Source organism: Festucalex cinctus, chromosome 1 (genome assembly GCF_051991245.1).
Source record: "Festucalex cinctus isolate MCC-2025b chromosome 1, RoL_Fcin_1.0, whole genome shotgun sequence".
NCBI lineage: Eukaryota > Metazoa > Chordata > Actinopteri > Syngnathiformes > Syngnathidae > Festucalex > Festucalex cinctus.
In genome coordinates, this window is record NC_135411.1 from 20,366,900 (window position 1) to 20,381,462 (window position 14,563).

The 14,563-nt window shown below is 41.2% G+C and overlaps 1 protein-coding gene across 1 annotated transcript in view; it reads left to right on the forward strand.

Moving 5' to 3' along the window:
• Nucleotides 1-14,523, forward strand: part of gigyf2 (GRB10 interacting GYF protein 2) — an 18,695-nt gene extending 4,172 nt beyond the window's left edge. Inside the window, 25 exon segments of the mRNA XM_077521901.1 lie at nt 76-116; nt 206-238; nt 326-427; nt 2,196-2,401; nt 2,499-2,619; nt 2,622-2,645; nt 3,305-3,376; nt 3,379-3,558; nt 3,646-3,806; nt 4,454-4,610; nt 4,696-4,862; nt 5,208-5,302; nt 6,401-6,529; nt 6,615-6,745; nt 6,820-6,920; nt 7,341-7,481; nt 7,605-7,763; nt 10,118-10,417; nt 10,498-10,620; nt 10,710-10,988; nt 11,123-11,322; nt 11,996-12,147; nt 12,239-12,435; nt 13,645-13,813; nt 13,894-14,523. Of these exon segments, the coding sequence (XP_077378027.1) occupies nt 76-116; nt 206-238; nt 326-427; nt 2,196-2,401; nt 2,499-2,619; nt 2,622-2,645; nt 3,305-3,376; nt 3,379-3,558; nt 3,646-3,806; nt 4,454-4,610; nt 4,696-4,862; nt 5,208-5,302; nt 6,401-6,529; nt 6,615-6,745; nt 6,820-6,920; nt 7,341-7,481; nt 7,605-7,763; nt 10,118-10,417; nt 10,498-10,620; nt 10,710-10,988; nt 11,123-11,322; nt 11,996-12,147; nt 12,239-12,435; nt 13,645-13,813; nt 13,894-13,961 (3,508 nt within the window). The 3' untranslated portion in view covers nt 13,962-14,523.
• The last annotated feature ends 40 nt before the right edge of the window (nt 14,524-14,563 follow it).

Consider the following 14,563-nt stretch of genomic DNA (forward strand, 5'->3'; position numbering starts at 1 on the left):
ATAAGAAAAGTTTAATGCACTGTTTAATAATTTATCATCTTGGTGAGTTATCAAACCTATTTTTCCCCTCAACAGGGTCGATAGAAGGTTTGAAAAGCCAGGTCGGAAAGACCCTGGTGAGTGTCGTAATATCTTGCTCAAATAATGTTTGTACATTGATGGTAGCAAATGCTGTCTTATATTGCTGTTCTCTTTTTCTATTTAGATGCTGCCCCAGGACATTTCCAGATGAATCATGGTAAGTTTGTTCAGTCACACCATGTCTAATGAAAAAACAACATCTCTCAACTCCAACCATTTTCCCAACTGACTCATTCTTTCGCAGTTCGAAACAACTACGATGATGCTGGGCCGGGCCTGTCGAGGAAACACGACTTCACGCGCTCGGAGAGTGAGAATTGGCGTACCTCTCGTGACGATCAGAACGGTGAGGATGATAAGTGGGAAGGTTCTCGCAACAGCACTGACATGCAGCCGTCCATTTTTACGCCTTTAGCAAATTTTGCAGTTTAACCTTCATTTTGTAGCCTGAACTTTTAATCTGACAGTAGCTTTGAAATTTTGTTTAATTCTATAAAAGAACTTGAGCGCTTTCGTTCAAATCGGCAAACAACCAGCACATATGCGGCATACCAATAGCTAGCTATGTCTACAACCCGGAAATGGATCTTGGCTCCGAAGAGTCCACTGGTGTGGCTGCTTTAGGGTGTCTCGTTGTTGGCTGCGAGTCCATGCATCGTGCAAAGACAGACATATACAGTAAGGACAAGGAGGGAGTGTTTTTTTTTTTTTTTTTTTTCCTTTCTTCTTCTTCTTCTCAGCCTTGCAGACTGCAAAAGCCCTACGACGACTCGGTTGGATATATTCCAGCCACCAGAGGGTTTAAACAGATATTTTTTGCAGCTCAAAGATGTTGTGTAGGCCTAAAAAAGGTGCTAGACTAATTGGCATCCATCTTTCAAGGTCGTAGCAGTGGTAGTTGACAGTTGAGTGGGGTGTGGTTTCATAGCATTCTGTGGACACACCCATAGTGTTTGAGAGGGGATTTTTCATGATTGTCAACCCTCATTTCATATATTTGTCATATATTTTGGTTAACTATTTACATTTGGAACAGTTGTGAATAACTCTTCTCTGTGTTGTCAAATTTAGAAGATATATTTCTTTTCACATTGCAGGGATTTTTGACATGACAGTTTATTTCTATTTATTTAGTGGACCCACAAGCTATGGCCAGAGGCACCGGGTGTGTACAAAGTCTAGTTTGTGAACTGCTGCCTCTGTCAAAGCTGTCACTATCAAGGTTGTTACGTTTAATGGAAACTAATGAAATAACTAAAACTGCAATTGAGAAAACATTGTTTAATTAATGAAATAAAATAATGATGAAAATGTTTTTTAAAAACCCAAAACAAAACCTGAACTTACATAATTATTTAATAAAACTGACTTTAGTGTAAATGTTTTATTTTTTATTTTTGTCTTTGTCAATATCATACATGAGCTATTGGGCTTCATTTGAAATGTATTTACTTCGGTAATGGCGCACATACGTACAGAAGAAGGAAGTTCAAACAGTTGACAATTGTACTTCACGTTATGACACAATACTTAGTGACCTTTTTGTTTTAATCTTGCGTTCAACAAATACTCCATATATTAAAACTAAAATCTAAACTAAACTGAATCTTTTTCAAAAACAAGAACTAGGTATAAAAAAAAAAATTAAAAAAAAATTAAAAAGTGTCATAGAAAATCTGAAACTAAAGGGTGACACAAAAAACGGGAATAAAATCACGAGTGATGGGGGGAAAAAATATTTTATTCATAGTAATTGAAACCTCAAAACATGCCTTTTAAAAACAATGTTGGAATTTTCTTCTTCTTTTTTTTTTTTTTTTTTAAATTACTCCCTAGATATTCTGTTCGGATCCATTGAAACCTGGTGTTGAGATTTGTCATTGACCGCTGCAACATCTCAGCGGGGATTACATCATTGTTTGATTGTAAATGGCATTTTTTAAGGTTTCAGTTACTATGAATAAAATAGTTTTCAGCCATTACTCTTGTTTTATTGGATTGTTAAAAAGTTCTGGTTTATTTTATTTATTTATTTTTTCGTGGTCACCCTGTATTTTAATCTTGGTCCATATCCACCATAATGAAACCCATGTTGGTCATTTGCTTTTTACCAGATGGTTCTCGGAGTGCAATGTGGCATCCAGAGCAGCGGCGTCGTGTCCCGTTTGACTCGCGAGAGGACGAACGGAGCTACAGGAGGCCGCGGTCGGGCAGCGGCAGCCTGGACGACGACAGGGACGCTCTGCCTGAGTGGTGTCTGGAGGATGCGGACGAGGAGGCGGGCACCTTCGACTCGTCCGGGGCCTTCCTCTCACTCAAGGCGAGCAGAGAGAATCTGTCAAGATCTGCTGATTTCTATGAATGGATCATCTTTACATTAGTTTTCCACGCAGTCTAACCTTCTGTTGCCTTAGCAGAAAGCCTCTAAAGAGCCCATCCTGGAGGAGGCAGAGTTGGATTTTAAACGCTTGGAAGAGTGTGATGAGGCCCTAGAGGAGGAAGACAGTCAGCCCAAGGAGACCAAAGAACCAGAAACAGAGCCAAGCAAGATTCTGACCGAAAAGGTTGGACCCTTCATGAGTCATTCATTGGAAATTCATGCTGTGTCATCATCTCACAAACCAGAATCCACTTGCAGGACCTCCAGCTGGAATTTGCTAAGCAGCAGTAGCTAAGCAAACATGTTGCTGCAAGAGAATTAGTTCTGTGAGCGTAGGCAAAAGGAAAGTGAAAAAAATTGGAGTGAAACCCACAGACAAAAAGCTAGTGGCCCACTTAATCAAACCAAGCAAGAGAAAAGTGCTGCTTAGAAGCCCATTACTGTGCCCAGCGCACCATGAGAGAGACCTTCTTTTTGATTGTCATCAATTGCAGCACTACAGACCACAAGTACAAGTGTTTTCACAAATGTCATCTCTCTCTCTCTCTCTCTCTCTCTCTCTCTCTCTCTCTCTCTCTCTCTCTCTCTCTCTCTCTCTCTCTCTCTCTCTCTCTCTCTCTCTCTCTCTCTCTCTCTCTCTCTGTCTCTCTCTCTGTCTCTCTCTCTGTCTCTGTCTCTCTCTCTGTCTCTCTCTCTCTGTCTCTCTCTCTCTGTCTCTCTCTCTCTGTCTCTCTCTCTCTGTCTCTCTCTCTCTGTCTCTCTCTCTCTGTCTCTCTCTCTCTCTCTCTCTCTCTCTCTCTCTCTCTCTCTCTCTCTCTCTCTCTCTCTCTCTCTCTCTCTCAGTATTCATGGGGGTGAGCAGAGTGGCGGCGGACACGCTATCTATCCCTTCAGCTGCCGTTCCACCAATCCCGAAACCCAGACGACGCCCAAGCCTGTGTCGCCAAGCCATCCCAACAGAACGGAGGACTCCGAGAGGCCAGCCGAAAGGCAACCTCCCCTAGAGCGACCGCCAGAACCCTGCAAAGTTCCCCTGCATGTCCCATTGTCAAACAGCATGTCACTACCCATGACTCGTATTAACACCACCCTCACAGGTGACTGTTCTTCTTTGGGTGGACTGTAAAGAATTGCTAAAAAGAAAATACTGAGAGTACCACTTAGTATTCGTCTGTTCCTCACAGAAGTTCGCACACAATCGTCCAGCATGCAGAAGCCAATGGAGGTTCTCGTTACCATGAACAACCCCCTGCCCTTTTCTTCAAGTGCGTTAGCCCCAATAGCCAGGCCCACCGCCGTGTTACATGACACAGATGAAGATGAGGGGTTGAAGCACTTTGAACAGGTAACTTAAAAATGCTGTACTGGTGCAGAATAAGTTGCTGTTGCAATGTGCTGTAGTCTATTACTAACCTATGCTAACGCAGTAGTAAAGTCTTTATTAGAAATATTTACATGAAAAACACATTGAGCCTTAACTATATAACAATCACAGTAAAGGGGTAACTGAGCGTTTGTTCTTGTTCAAATTGTTTATAACCTCAAAATGTCCCAATGGTTAGAAACCAAGGATACACTCTATTAGCAATGCAGTAAATTCCCATACAGTCATGTTTCACTTTTCACAAATTAATATATTGTCATATATTTCATGTCATACACATTTTTTGTCACTGAAGGAAAATCCCAGGTATCGTTAGCTTGCCTGACAATTCCGCTTGTTGATTCCTCTTCCATCGCAAATGAGTGATTTTGTGAAGTGTATTTTGTTTCAGAACTTTTCCAAAATGGCGCTACCGTACAATATACCCCTCTATGTCTATTATTTTGATGTGTGGGGTAAGGGATTAACCCTGTTGCTACACTAATGTAGTGTCCAAGACGGTAACACAACAGTCACTTACTAGAATGTCATCCTTGTCCAAAAAGATGCTTCACTGTACACTAAGTTGTGTCACTCCATTAGCTTTCTCTCCACCCTTCTATCTCCAGGAGGCAGAGAAGATGGTGGCTTACCTCCAGGATGGTGTGGTGGATGATGACAGACTTGCAGCAAAAACATCCGAAAAGCCCAAACCTGCAGGTCTGCCGCTCACCCACAAGGCCGCACTCAAGTGGTTTTACAAAGATCCTCAAGGGGAGATACAAGGTATGACGAAAGCAGGAAGTTACAAAAAACAATTCAAGAGAACCTCAATTTGCCCAGTTTGAATATGTTTGAATTTTGTTTTTAGGACCATTCAGCAACCAGGAGATGGCAGAATGGTTCCAGGCAGGTTACTTCACTATGTCTCTCCTGGTTAAAAGAGGCTGCGATGACATCTTTCAGGCCTTGGGGGAGATGATGAAGATTTGGGGGAGAGTGCCATTCACTCCGGGCCCTGCGCCTCCACCTCTACAGGTTTGTGTCCACAATTGTGCAGTTTTAAACACCACTACATGTTCTACAATGTCATATGACGCGTTTTGCTTTTTCCTGTCCGCATTGAATTTTTTTTTGTACCTTGTCCAAATCTACTTTGTAGTTGGTAGATTTTTTTTGAATTCCCCAAAATGCAAATATTTTGTGGAACTGCGTTTTATTTCTTTGAGGAATTTTAATTTTCCAGAATCTATCTGGATTCTATTTCTCATACGCAAACATTTAATTGCACAACCCGATACACATCTAGATAGTCAGATCTTCTTTTCACCTTAGTCACTAGATTAACAATCCTGTCAATCTGTCTTATGATTGCTGATGTAGGGTGATGCTGATCAAGAAAGGTTGAAAAGGCAGCAGGAGCTCACTGCACTCAACCTGTACCAGTTACAGCAGCTTCAATATCAATACCTCTTAAGGTATGTCCATCTGTAAGAAACTGTAATGCTGTATTATGTCCAAATGGAGACATTAGTGCTGTATGTGCCTCTCAGCCCAACAGCTACAGAAGTTGTTCGTGAACAGAGGTGGGTAGAGTACACAAAAATTGTACTCAAGAGTGCTGTTACTTTAGTATTTTATAACTCGAGTATAAGTAAAAAGTAATCTTTAAAATAATTGCTAAAGTACTTAGTAAAAAATACTCAAGTACTAAGTAATTGCTAAGTAGTGTTACTTTAGACTATGACTCAACTACTGTAAAAGTCAAACTTAGTCCTAGATTAAAAGTAACTTTTTTTTTTTTCTTAAATTAGTGCATGAACGTCAAATAAAAATGAATGTGCATATTCAGATTTTGCCTAACAATTTCACTTAAGCAATATTAAAGTCTAGATTAAAAAAAAAAAAAAAAAGATAAATAACAAATTTATATAGTATTTTCTTTACACTTGTTAAACAGCACAATAAGTTTACCAGACAGAGATTACAAAACCAGGAACACGGCAACTCTACAGTGGGGAGAAAAGGCCTATATATCCCTGTCCAAATTAGTTTTAGTGGTAGAAAATAAACGAGAACACGATAAGTCATTTAAAAACCTGTTCCCACCTTTTTGACCTATAATCTGTATAACTGAATTGGGAAAAAAATTGAGGAATGTAAAAATAAACAAGCAGTATAATGTGCTTGCGCAAGTGTGCATACACCGTATAGTCGAAGATGTGGCTGTGTTCAGAAATAACCAATCACATTCAAACAAGAATGGTGAAACAGCGCCCAAGGAGGTGCGCAAGCAGTAATGGATAAATAAAAATAATAGCAGCGACTAAAATGTAACTGACTAAAAGTACTGTTTGTTCTGAACAGAAATACTTCAGTAAAAGTGAAATGTATCCAAAATGTATAGCAGTAATTGTAGAGGGCTACAACCCACCTCTGGGAGTGAATTTGTCTGTTAAACGAATTTGGTGATGGCCCCACGTGCACTCCTATTGTGTAGAATTTAAAAAAAAAAAAAGAAAAGAAAAAGGCACCTACAGCTGTATTAAAGTGAAATGTCTGTTGTGGCCTTTCAGGCAGCAGTATGCTCAGGCTGTGGCCCAGCAGAAAGCTGCAGTGCTGAGCTCGGCTCCTCTCCAACAGCAGCAGCAACACCAACAGCAGCTCAACCTGCTTCAACAGCAATACCAGGCTCTCAAGATAAGGTGTGTACCGCTTCAGTGTACCGCTTTCACGACCATAACACTTTACTTTACCCTATGCTAACAATCGTTCCCCCTCTTTTTGCAGAACATCTGAGAGCCTTCTACCTCCCGTTACACGTTCTCTGTCTGTACCCGACTCAGGTTCTGTATGGGAAATGCAGAACCCGGCCTCTCAGGCTTCCTGCACACCAAACCTTCCGCCAGCTACGTCAAGTAGTGAGTCTACCTCACAGAAGTGTAAAAACAATGTGGGTGTCATGCCTAATTGTTTTGATTTTGTTTCTCAACAGCATGGGATGGCAGCAGTGTGTGGGACTTGCCCATCGACTCCATGGCAAAGGCGCCAACCATCGAGCAGATGCAGCAGTTTGAGAAATCAAAGGCTGCAAAGGTAATCTGTATTTCTACTTGCTAAAAGTTCAGACTACAGGAATGCACAATTATTTGTGTGGAACAAAAGCCAACCCCAACACCAAATAACAAAAACATGCAAATAAATGAAATTGCTTATAGTTAAAATGAGAACATTTACAACAAACTATGATCCCAACTCAGTTTAAAATCATTTTGAATAAATCTTAATTACCCTTAAAAATAAATATCTTACACATTATTTAATGTGGACACAATGAACTGGAAGGGTGCAAATGTGGCAAAGTAAAATGAGGCAAGTTCCTTTGCTGTTTCTTTATCTTAACACAAACTCTCTTTTTAATGTAGAATTTATGGTTTGTAAAAGTCCCAACTGTGTTAGAATTTCTACTGTAGAACTTTCTGACAACACTTGTTCTCTTCTTGTCTTAACCGTCAGTTGGAACTAGAGAGGCGTGAAGCTGAAATGAGAGCCAAAAGGGAAGAAGAAGAGAGGAAGCGTCTGGAGGAGGCTCTGCGGGCTCGTCAAGAGGAGGAGCGTAAGCGCCTGGAGGAGGAGGAGTTGGCAAGACAAAAACAGGTTGAGCCCTTGAGCTTCTTCTTCTTCTTTTTTTTTTTTTTTTTTTTTTTTTAAATCAAATTGCGTGTAAATCATTTGATCAGGAAGTTAATAAGACTGACTAACAATGGTGTACATCTATAGGAGGAAGCTCTTCGACGACAGAGAGAACAGGAAGAGGCACATAGGAGAAAAAAGGAGGAAGAGGAGAGACTGGCACAGGAGGAAGCCCTGCGAAGACTCGAGGAGAGGAGAAGAGAGGAGGAGGAGAGGAAGAAAAGGGAAGAGTTCCTTCGCAAACAGGTAAAGCCAGTCGATCGCCTTCTCAAAACTTTCAAATCACATCTGATTGTTGAATGTTTCACTACCTTTTGCATAACTTGCTCTCAGGACAATTAAATTATCCGTGAATGGACAGATACATTTCCTGCTTAAATTGGAATTGGTATTTAAACAGTATGTGCTAGTATTAAACTAGGGATGCATGTTAATTATTTAACTGATATTTATCGGGATCGATATTGGGGAAAAATGACAACATTTCTATCGGTCCCATACCTCAGAATTAGATTGATATTGAAATCCGCCTGAAATTGACAAACGGTCTGTTTACTGTCGCTTTAAGAGCGTAACCCTCCTCTAGTGACATAAGAGGCAAAATGTCAGCATGGCGCGCGACTTCAGAAGTAAACTGAACCATTTGTCAACACTGTTTTCGATTGGAAAATAATTCTCACTTGTATACAAACAATCAGCCGAAGCCTCCTTGACTCTAAAAACCTTATCTATTATAAATATTGAAACTTGGGGTAAAGGTATTCGCGAGTGCACACACGGCTTGCTGAGTCCCATTCACTTGAATGACAGCTGCAGCTGAGGTTCCTTCGGGTGTCGGGACTCTGTGCCTTCGGTGGCAGCCTGCTTTGGGTAGCGGGCGGGGTGCTCAGACACCGCAGAGTGATTCCAAATGGGCCGGCGTGCCTTTTGCGTTGTAACTGCAGTTTTGCCTTCGTTGCTGTACTATACTCGTGTGGACTTAATCAACATTGGGGTTCAGTACACTACAAGTTGACGAGTTCCATAGCTTTCCAGCAACATTCCGGACGAGATGCTGTGGCCAGTAAGACCTCCTTGGATTGCTGTCTGGTCTGGTGGGCGCCGTAGGAAGCAATGTGAAAAAAAGCGGGGCAGTTGAACATTAGCTTAGCTAAATGGCTAATGCTAGGGAGGATAAATGGTTCAGAAAATGGATGGATGGCGATGAATAGTAAACGCTATGACAACACCGAATACAAACGGCCACGGCTTTTTGAAGTGCAGCTATGGGGAGTGATAGTTTTAGTGTTTTGTTCTTATTGTCGTCCTTGAGAACAACAAAATGCACCCACCTTTATTAATAGTTACTGATACACATCAGAGCTCTTGAGATTGCTCATCGAGTCACCGTCTGAAGTGACAAGAGTTCAGAAAGCAAAACATTCAACTGTACACTGTAGTCGACCACTTATTTATGTCAACATCTGACCCTGCTACATTAGAAAGAAGCGGGATTTAAATGTCTTAGGGTCATTGATGGAAAATGATTTTTACCAGCCCGAGCACAGTTATTTTTTTATTTTTATAAAAACACATGCAATATTTATTCTTAATTATTTTACTATCATCTACACTTGTACTATTATCTACAATTTGGTACATCTATAATTTAGGACATACAGCTATCACGGAGAGCTTTCTACAATGCTCGCACCAGATGATGGTTGGTCACACCACATATTTTCAAATTAGGTCAAAATTAAGAGGCTAACAATTAGCCATCTAAATAAAACAAGCAAGCTAGCCACACAAGTAAAATGATAATACAAACAAATATTTGGTGGACAAAATTAATATATATATTTTTTCAGAACATATACCACATGATGCCCAAATATTACTACTAGGTTATTTTTTTTTATTTATTATTTTTTATTTATTTATTTTTAAATAGTTGATAGCAAGCCTGGAGCGGCACAAAAAAAAACGGCCCTGTCATTTTGACTTTGGCTCACCGGCCCAGCCTAGCCCATCTTGCCTAACATGTATGTTTATTGATGATGTTTCATTTTGCTATCGATATTCAAAATGGATTAATGGACCGGCCCTTCTAAATTGTGGGCCAGTCTCTCGTGGGAAAATGTAGGAAAATAACCATGAAAAAGCACTACAACAGCCCCCAAAGAGGCCGACCCACCGGGCATCTGCCCTCTAAGCCAGATGGCCAGTCCAGCCCTGGTTGTTAGACAGTACAAACCTGATAGCTGCTCCCGTGAATTCTTGACTATTTGTGGGTGGGTCATAAAAACTTGTGTCTATTAAATGTATTTCAAAATAAAAGTCCCAAATTGGTTATTTAATTTTGGTCGCATCACATAATTCATAAAATGGTCATCGTCGGACAAACTTATCCATCAATGACCCTTTATTCTTTTAAGCTGCAACAACAGATGTTTGCAGTTTACAAAAAAAAATAAAAAAATAAAAAAAAACAATTATCGTGCATCCCTGATTTAATCTTCATCAGCGACTGGCTGGCTTTAGACAAACCTTAATTATTAGGATTATTTGCGTCTACCGTGCGGGCCTTTTCTCTTACCTGCTGAGTCTGACTCATACAGGAGGAGGAGCGCAGAAAACAAGAGGAACTGGAGGCATTAAGGAGGCGCGAGGAGGAAAAGCGAGCAGAGGAGGAGGCTGCTGCTGCTGCTGCTGCTGCTGCTGCTGCTGCTGCAGCAGCGGAAGCCGCCGCTGCTGCTGCTGCGGCTGCTGCTGCAGCTGCCCTGGCTCAACAACAGCAGGAGGAGCAAAAGAGGAGGGAACAGGAGGCACAGAGACAGCAGGAGCTGCAAAGACAGAGGCAGCAGCAACAGGAGGCTCTCAGGAGACTGCAACAGCAGCAACAGCTTGCACAAATGAAGGTTTGCTGGACAGTAACCACAAAGCTTCGGAGGTGCGTGACTATTTGTCAAATTCAACCAACACTCTTTCCTGTTTCTAGCTTCCATTGTCATCAAAGTGGGGTCATCAGTCTGCCAACTCTAGCAACATGAATCAGAACACCCTGTCGCTGGCCGAGATCCAGAAACTGGAAGAGGAGCGGGAAAGGCAGGCACTAGAAGAGGTAAAAAAAAAAAAACATCCTGATGGCCAGACCGCCGTTTTATTTGTACCGTTTTTACAGCGTTATTTTTGCCCCTCTTCACCTTGTAGCAGCAGCGTCAGCAGCAGGAACTCCTGAAGCTGCAGCAGCACCAGGCCTTGCAGCAGGCCCAGCAGGCCCAGGCCAAGCTGTCGGGGTGGGGGCATGTCGCCAAGCAGGCTCCTGTTACCAAATCCCTGCTGGAGATTCAGAGGGAGGAAGCGCAACAGATGAAACAGAGGAAGGAGCAGCCGCTACAGCAGAAGCAGCATCAACAACAGCAGCAGCAGCAGCAGCAGCAGCAACAGAATCACATCTTCACCCAGCCGGCCCGACAGCAGAACAGAACTGTATGTAATCCATGTCACACAGGAGCACAACTATTGGCCGCACAAATGAGCGAAGGGCTGTTTGTTGAGGATCTTAATGGAAAAAATTAAGACTTGGAAGCACATTTTTTTAAAGAGCGTCTCATTCTCATCAGACATCTCTGAGCAACTCCGTATGGGGCTCGGTGAACATCACCCCCTGCTCAAACTGGGCGGCAGACTCGAGCAGCATCTGGGGAGACACCAACAACTCCAACATGGGCTTCTGGGACGAAGCTGTGAAGGAGGCCGTCCAGCAGCCTCCACCCAGCAAGAAAGGCAATGCGCAGAAAAACAAGGGCAATGCCAATCTCAGGTATGACTTGGAGCTGACAAAACTGACCATTACACTGTCAGTATGTAGTCTACATGTGGAGGACCAAAAATGCCTGAAAAAAAAAATAAAAATACAAGTGAAAATAAAAGCAGGTATAATTAAAAAATTAAATAGCAAAAAATTATTATAAATTTAAAGAAAAAATAAAATATAAATAAAAAGAAAAAATAAATAGGACGACCACCTCATTTTGAATAACATTTCATGATGCATCTGCAGCATGAATTAAATACGAGAACAGACCATTTTTATTGATTGACATTTAATTCTATTTATACATTTTGTATTTATTTTCATTTATTTTTAAATGTAACTGTTTTAATTTCTTTAAAAAAAACATTTTGTAATTTTTACATTATGTATTTATCTTTGTCTTTATTTCCGTTTTTATTTTTTGTATTTGATTTTGATTTTTTTTAATGTTTTTTTTTCATCCGTTTTTATTTTCACTTTTATGTATTTATTTTTACTTTGCCATTTTTGGCCCCCGATTCTGATACCCAGTTTTGCAGTATCGGCGGAGGGGTGTCTAGACTTTTTGAATACATTGCATTAGTCTTGTAACATGAGTCGTGTGCGCTGTTTTTTGTTTGCCCCCCCCCCCCCCCCCCTTCTGATTTTGTGTGTTCTGTATTTGTTTGGACGTGTGAAGCAATTCCATGAGTGGACGAGCAAACAAGAAGGTGGAGGAGGAAGAGAAGCTGCTCAAATTGTTCCAAGGGGTCAGCAAGAGCCAGCAGGACGGCTTCATGCAGTGGTGTGAGCGCACTCTGCACAACCTCAACACAGCCAACAATCTGGATGGTAAATAGTGCAAAATGTGCAGCATGGAGGCGGAACCATCATTTGGAACTAACGTTTTCCCCCTCCCCCTACGCGCGCGCCTTTGCCACAGTTCCCACGTTTGCGTCGTTCTTGAAAGAAGTGGAGTCTCAGTACGAGGTGCACGACTATGTCAGGGCCTACCTGGGGGACACGCCCGAGGCCAACGACTTTGCCAAGCAGTTCCTTGAGCGCCGTGCCAAACAGAACGCTAATCAGCAAAAAACGTCATCATTGCTGCAGAATCAACCGCAAGCCGTGAAACAGCAGGTGAGTGAGCCAATGTTTAGTTTAAAAAAACAAAAAACAAAACGGCTTCACAAACAGGCGACTGCTGTATCAAAAGTTCTCTTTCACACTGACTTGGAATGAAAAACTAAAAATGCTTTAATATGCAGGCCAGTCCAGAGGTTAGACATGTTGTAAGATGAGTTCCTAACTTTTTTTTTGTTTTGTTTTTGTTTTTTTTAAACCCTCAGCCCAATTTTTCTGGTACAAAGTGGTACATGGCCCATTCAATATTTGCAATTTAACGTTTCAATTTGTGAAACTGAGTACTATTCCATAACTACGTCATATTCCCTTAGTTTAAAAAGCTATAATTTATCGTAGTCATTATTGGGTGGAAACTTACAGTTATGTCAATGTTTTTTCCACGAATTGTCCAGTCTCTGGAGTTCGCACCAGTTAAAGGAAGAAGTTAGTAAAGTCCATACACGAATCTTATCACAAGCAAAAGCTGTTTTTAATGCATCCCATTCTACACATTTAAGTAAAAAAAAAAAAAAAAAAAAAAAAATATTATTATTATTATTATTATTACTTTAACTCTTTTACTGCCACGCGTTATAAAAACAAAACAAAAAAATCCACAGTGCCAGCCGCTTTCGAGCATTTTAACTCATCTTTCAAGGCAAAAAGAATATTGTTTGCCTTTACTACATATACAATGTGGCAATAAATGAAAGATCGCATTCCATTCATCGGAATTTTACTAATCCCTATTAATCGTCGTTGGCAGTCAAATTGGGGGGCTCAGTCCAGGCCAGCTAAACACTATGTAGCATAACGTTTAATATTTGTATTAATGGTTTACAAATTGAATCTGATCCGTGGCAATGTTTCTAGAAGGCAATTATTTTGTTCCATTCCCAATCCAAAATTATATTTATTTCATTTTTATGGATGTGTGGTTAAAAAATAAGTACTATAAATAATAATGAAGAAAAAAGATGTTCACTAGTGAATCACTGCACATTGTCTAAGCTTTTTTGCATACAAAATTGTATGTTGTGGGAAAACTGGCACAGCCTCTGTTAGATTTGTGTTGTAGTGTGTTTTTTTTTTTTTTTTTTTTTTGGTCCGTGTGCTGTGAACACAACCATACGGGATCCGTGTCACGCGAAGTGTACATGAAAATAGCAAATCTGACTTGGGCGCTCAGACCTGCGGTAAACGTGTTGTGATACTGTCGTCAAGGATTCTGTGTGGGGTGGATCGGGATCATCAACGCTCTACCAGGCCAACCACACAAGTGGTCAGCAGAAGCAACAACATCCAGCGCAGCAACAGCAGCGCTTTGAGACGGTCACCTCAGGGAAGAAGAAAAAGAAGCAGAAGATGGTCCGCGCGGATCCCAGCCTTCTAGGTGAGCGCCCATCGCTCCGCCACGGCCGAGAAGAAGAATAACAACGTCCTCACTCTCCGCTTTGCTTTTTATGCCGACAGGTTTTTCTGTTAACGCATCGTCCGAGAGGCTGAACATGGGGGAAATTGAGACTCTGGAGGATTTTTAAGGGAATGCAGCCAAGCAAAACGCCAAGTGACTGACTCGAACCGCAACCCTCCCACAACCTCAGCTGCCATACTGGATTGCACCTTTTTCCATTTACGGCACTCATTCATGATCAAACCTTACCCGGTAATATCAACTCAAAAGAGCAAAAAGCAGACTAAGTGTCCTGTTTTTTAAATCTGACTAGGAAATACAATCAATGCTTTCTGCCAGTCGACAGAAGTATTTATTGCACAATTTGGCCTTTTTCCCCCCCCACAAAAAACGTGTTGGTGGGTAAAGTTACAGAGATTATATCCATTCTTCTATTTATTGAATTTGAATTTACCCCCATCCACCCAACACATTCTGCCCCTCTGCCCGTCTCTTTCCCCCCTCCCCCTGCCCGATGATGCTGGTGGATAAAGACGGCAAAGTTGAGCCCAAGGATCGGTGCCTACTTTATGTCCTGTTTTAAGGACATGCTCAAAGTCCCAACTAGTTATCTATTTCTTGTAAAATACTAGGCTGTTTAAAAAAATAAAGTTTCAACTTGCATCTGTATTATAATATATGGAACATGATCTGCTCGAGTCGCACTTTTTATTAGTGTTGTGTTGTAAA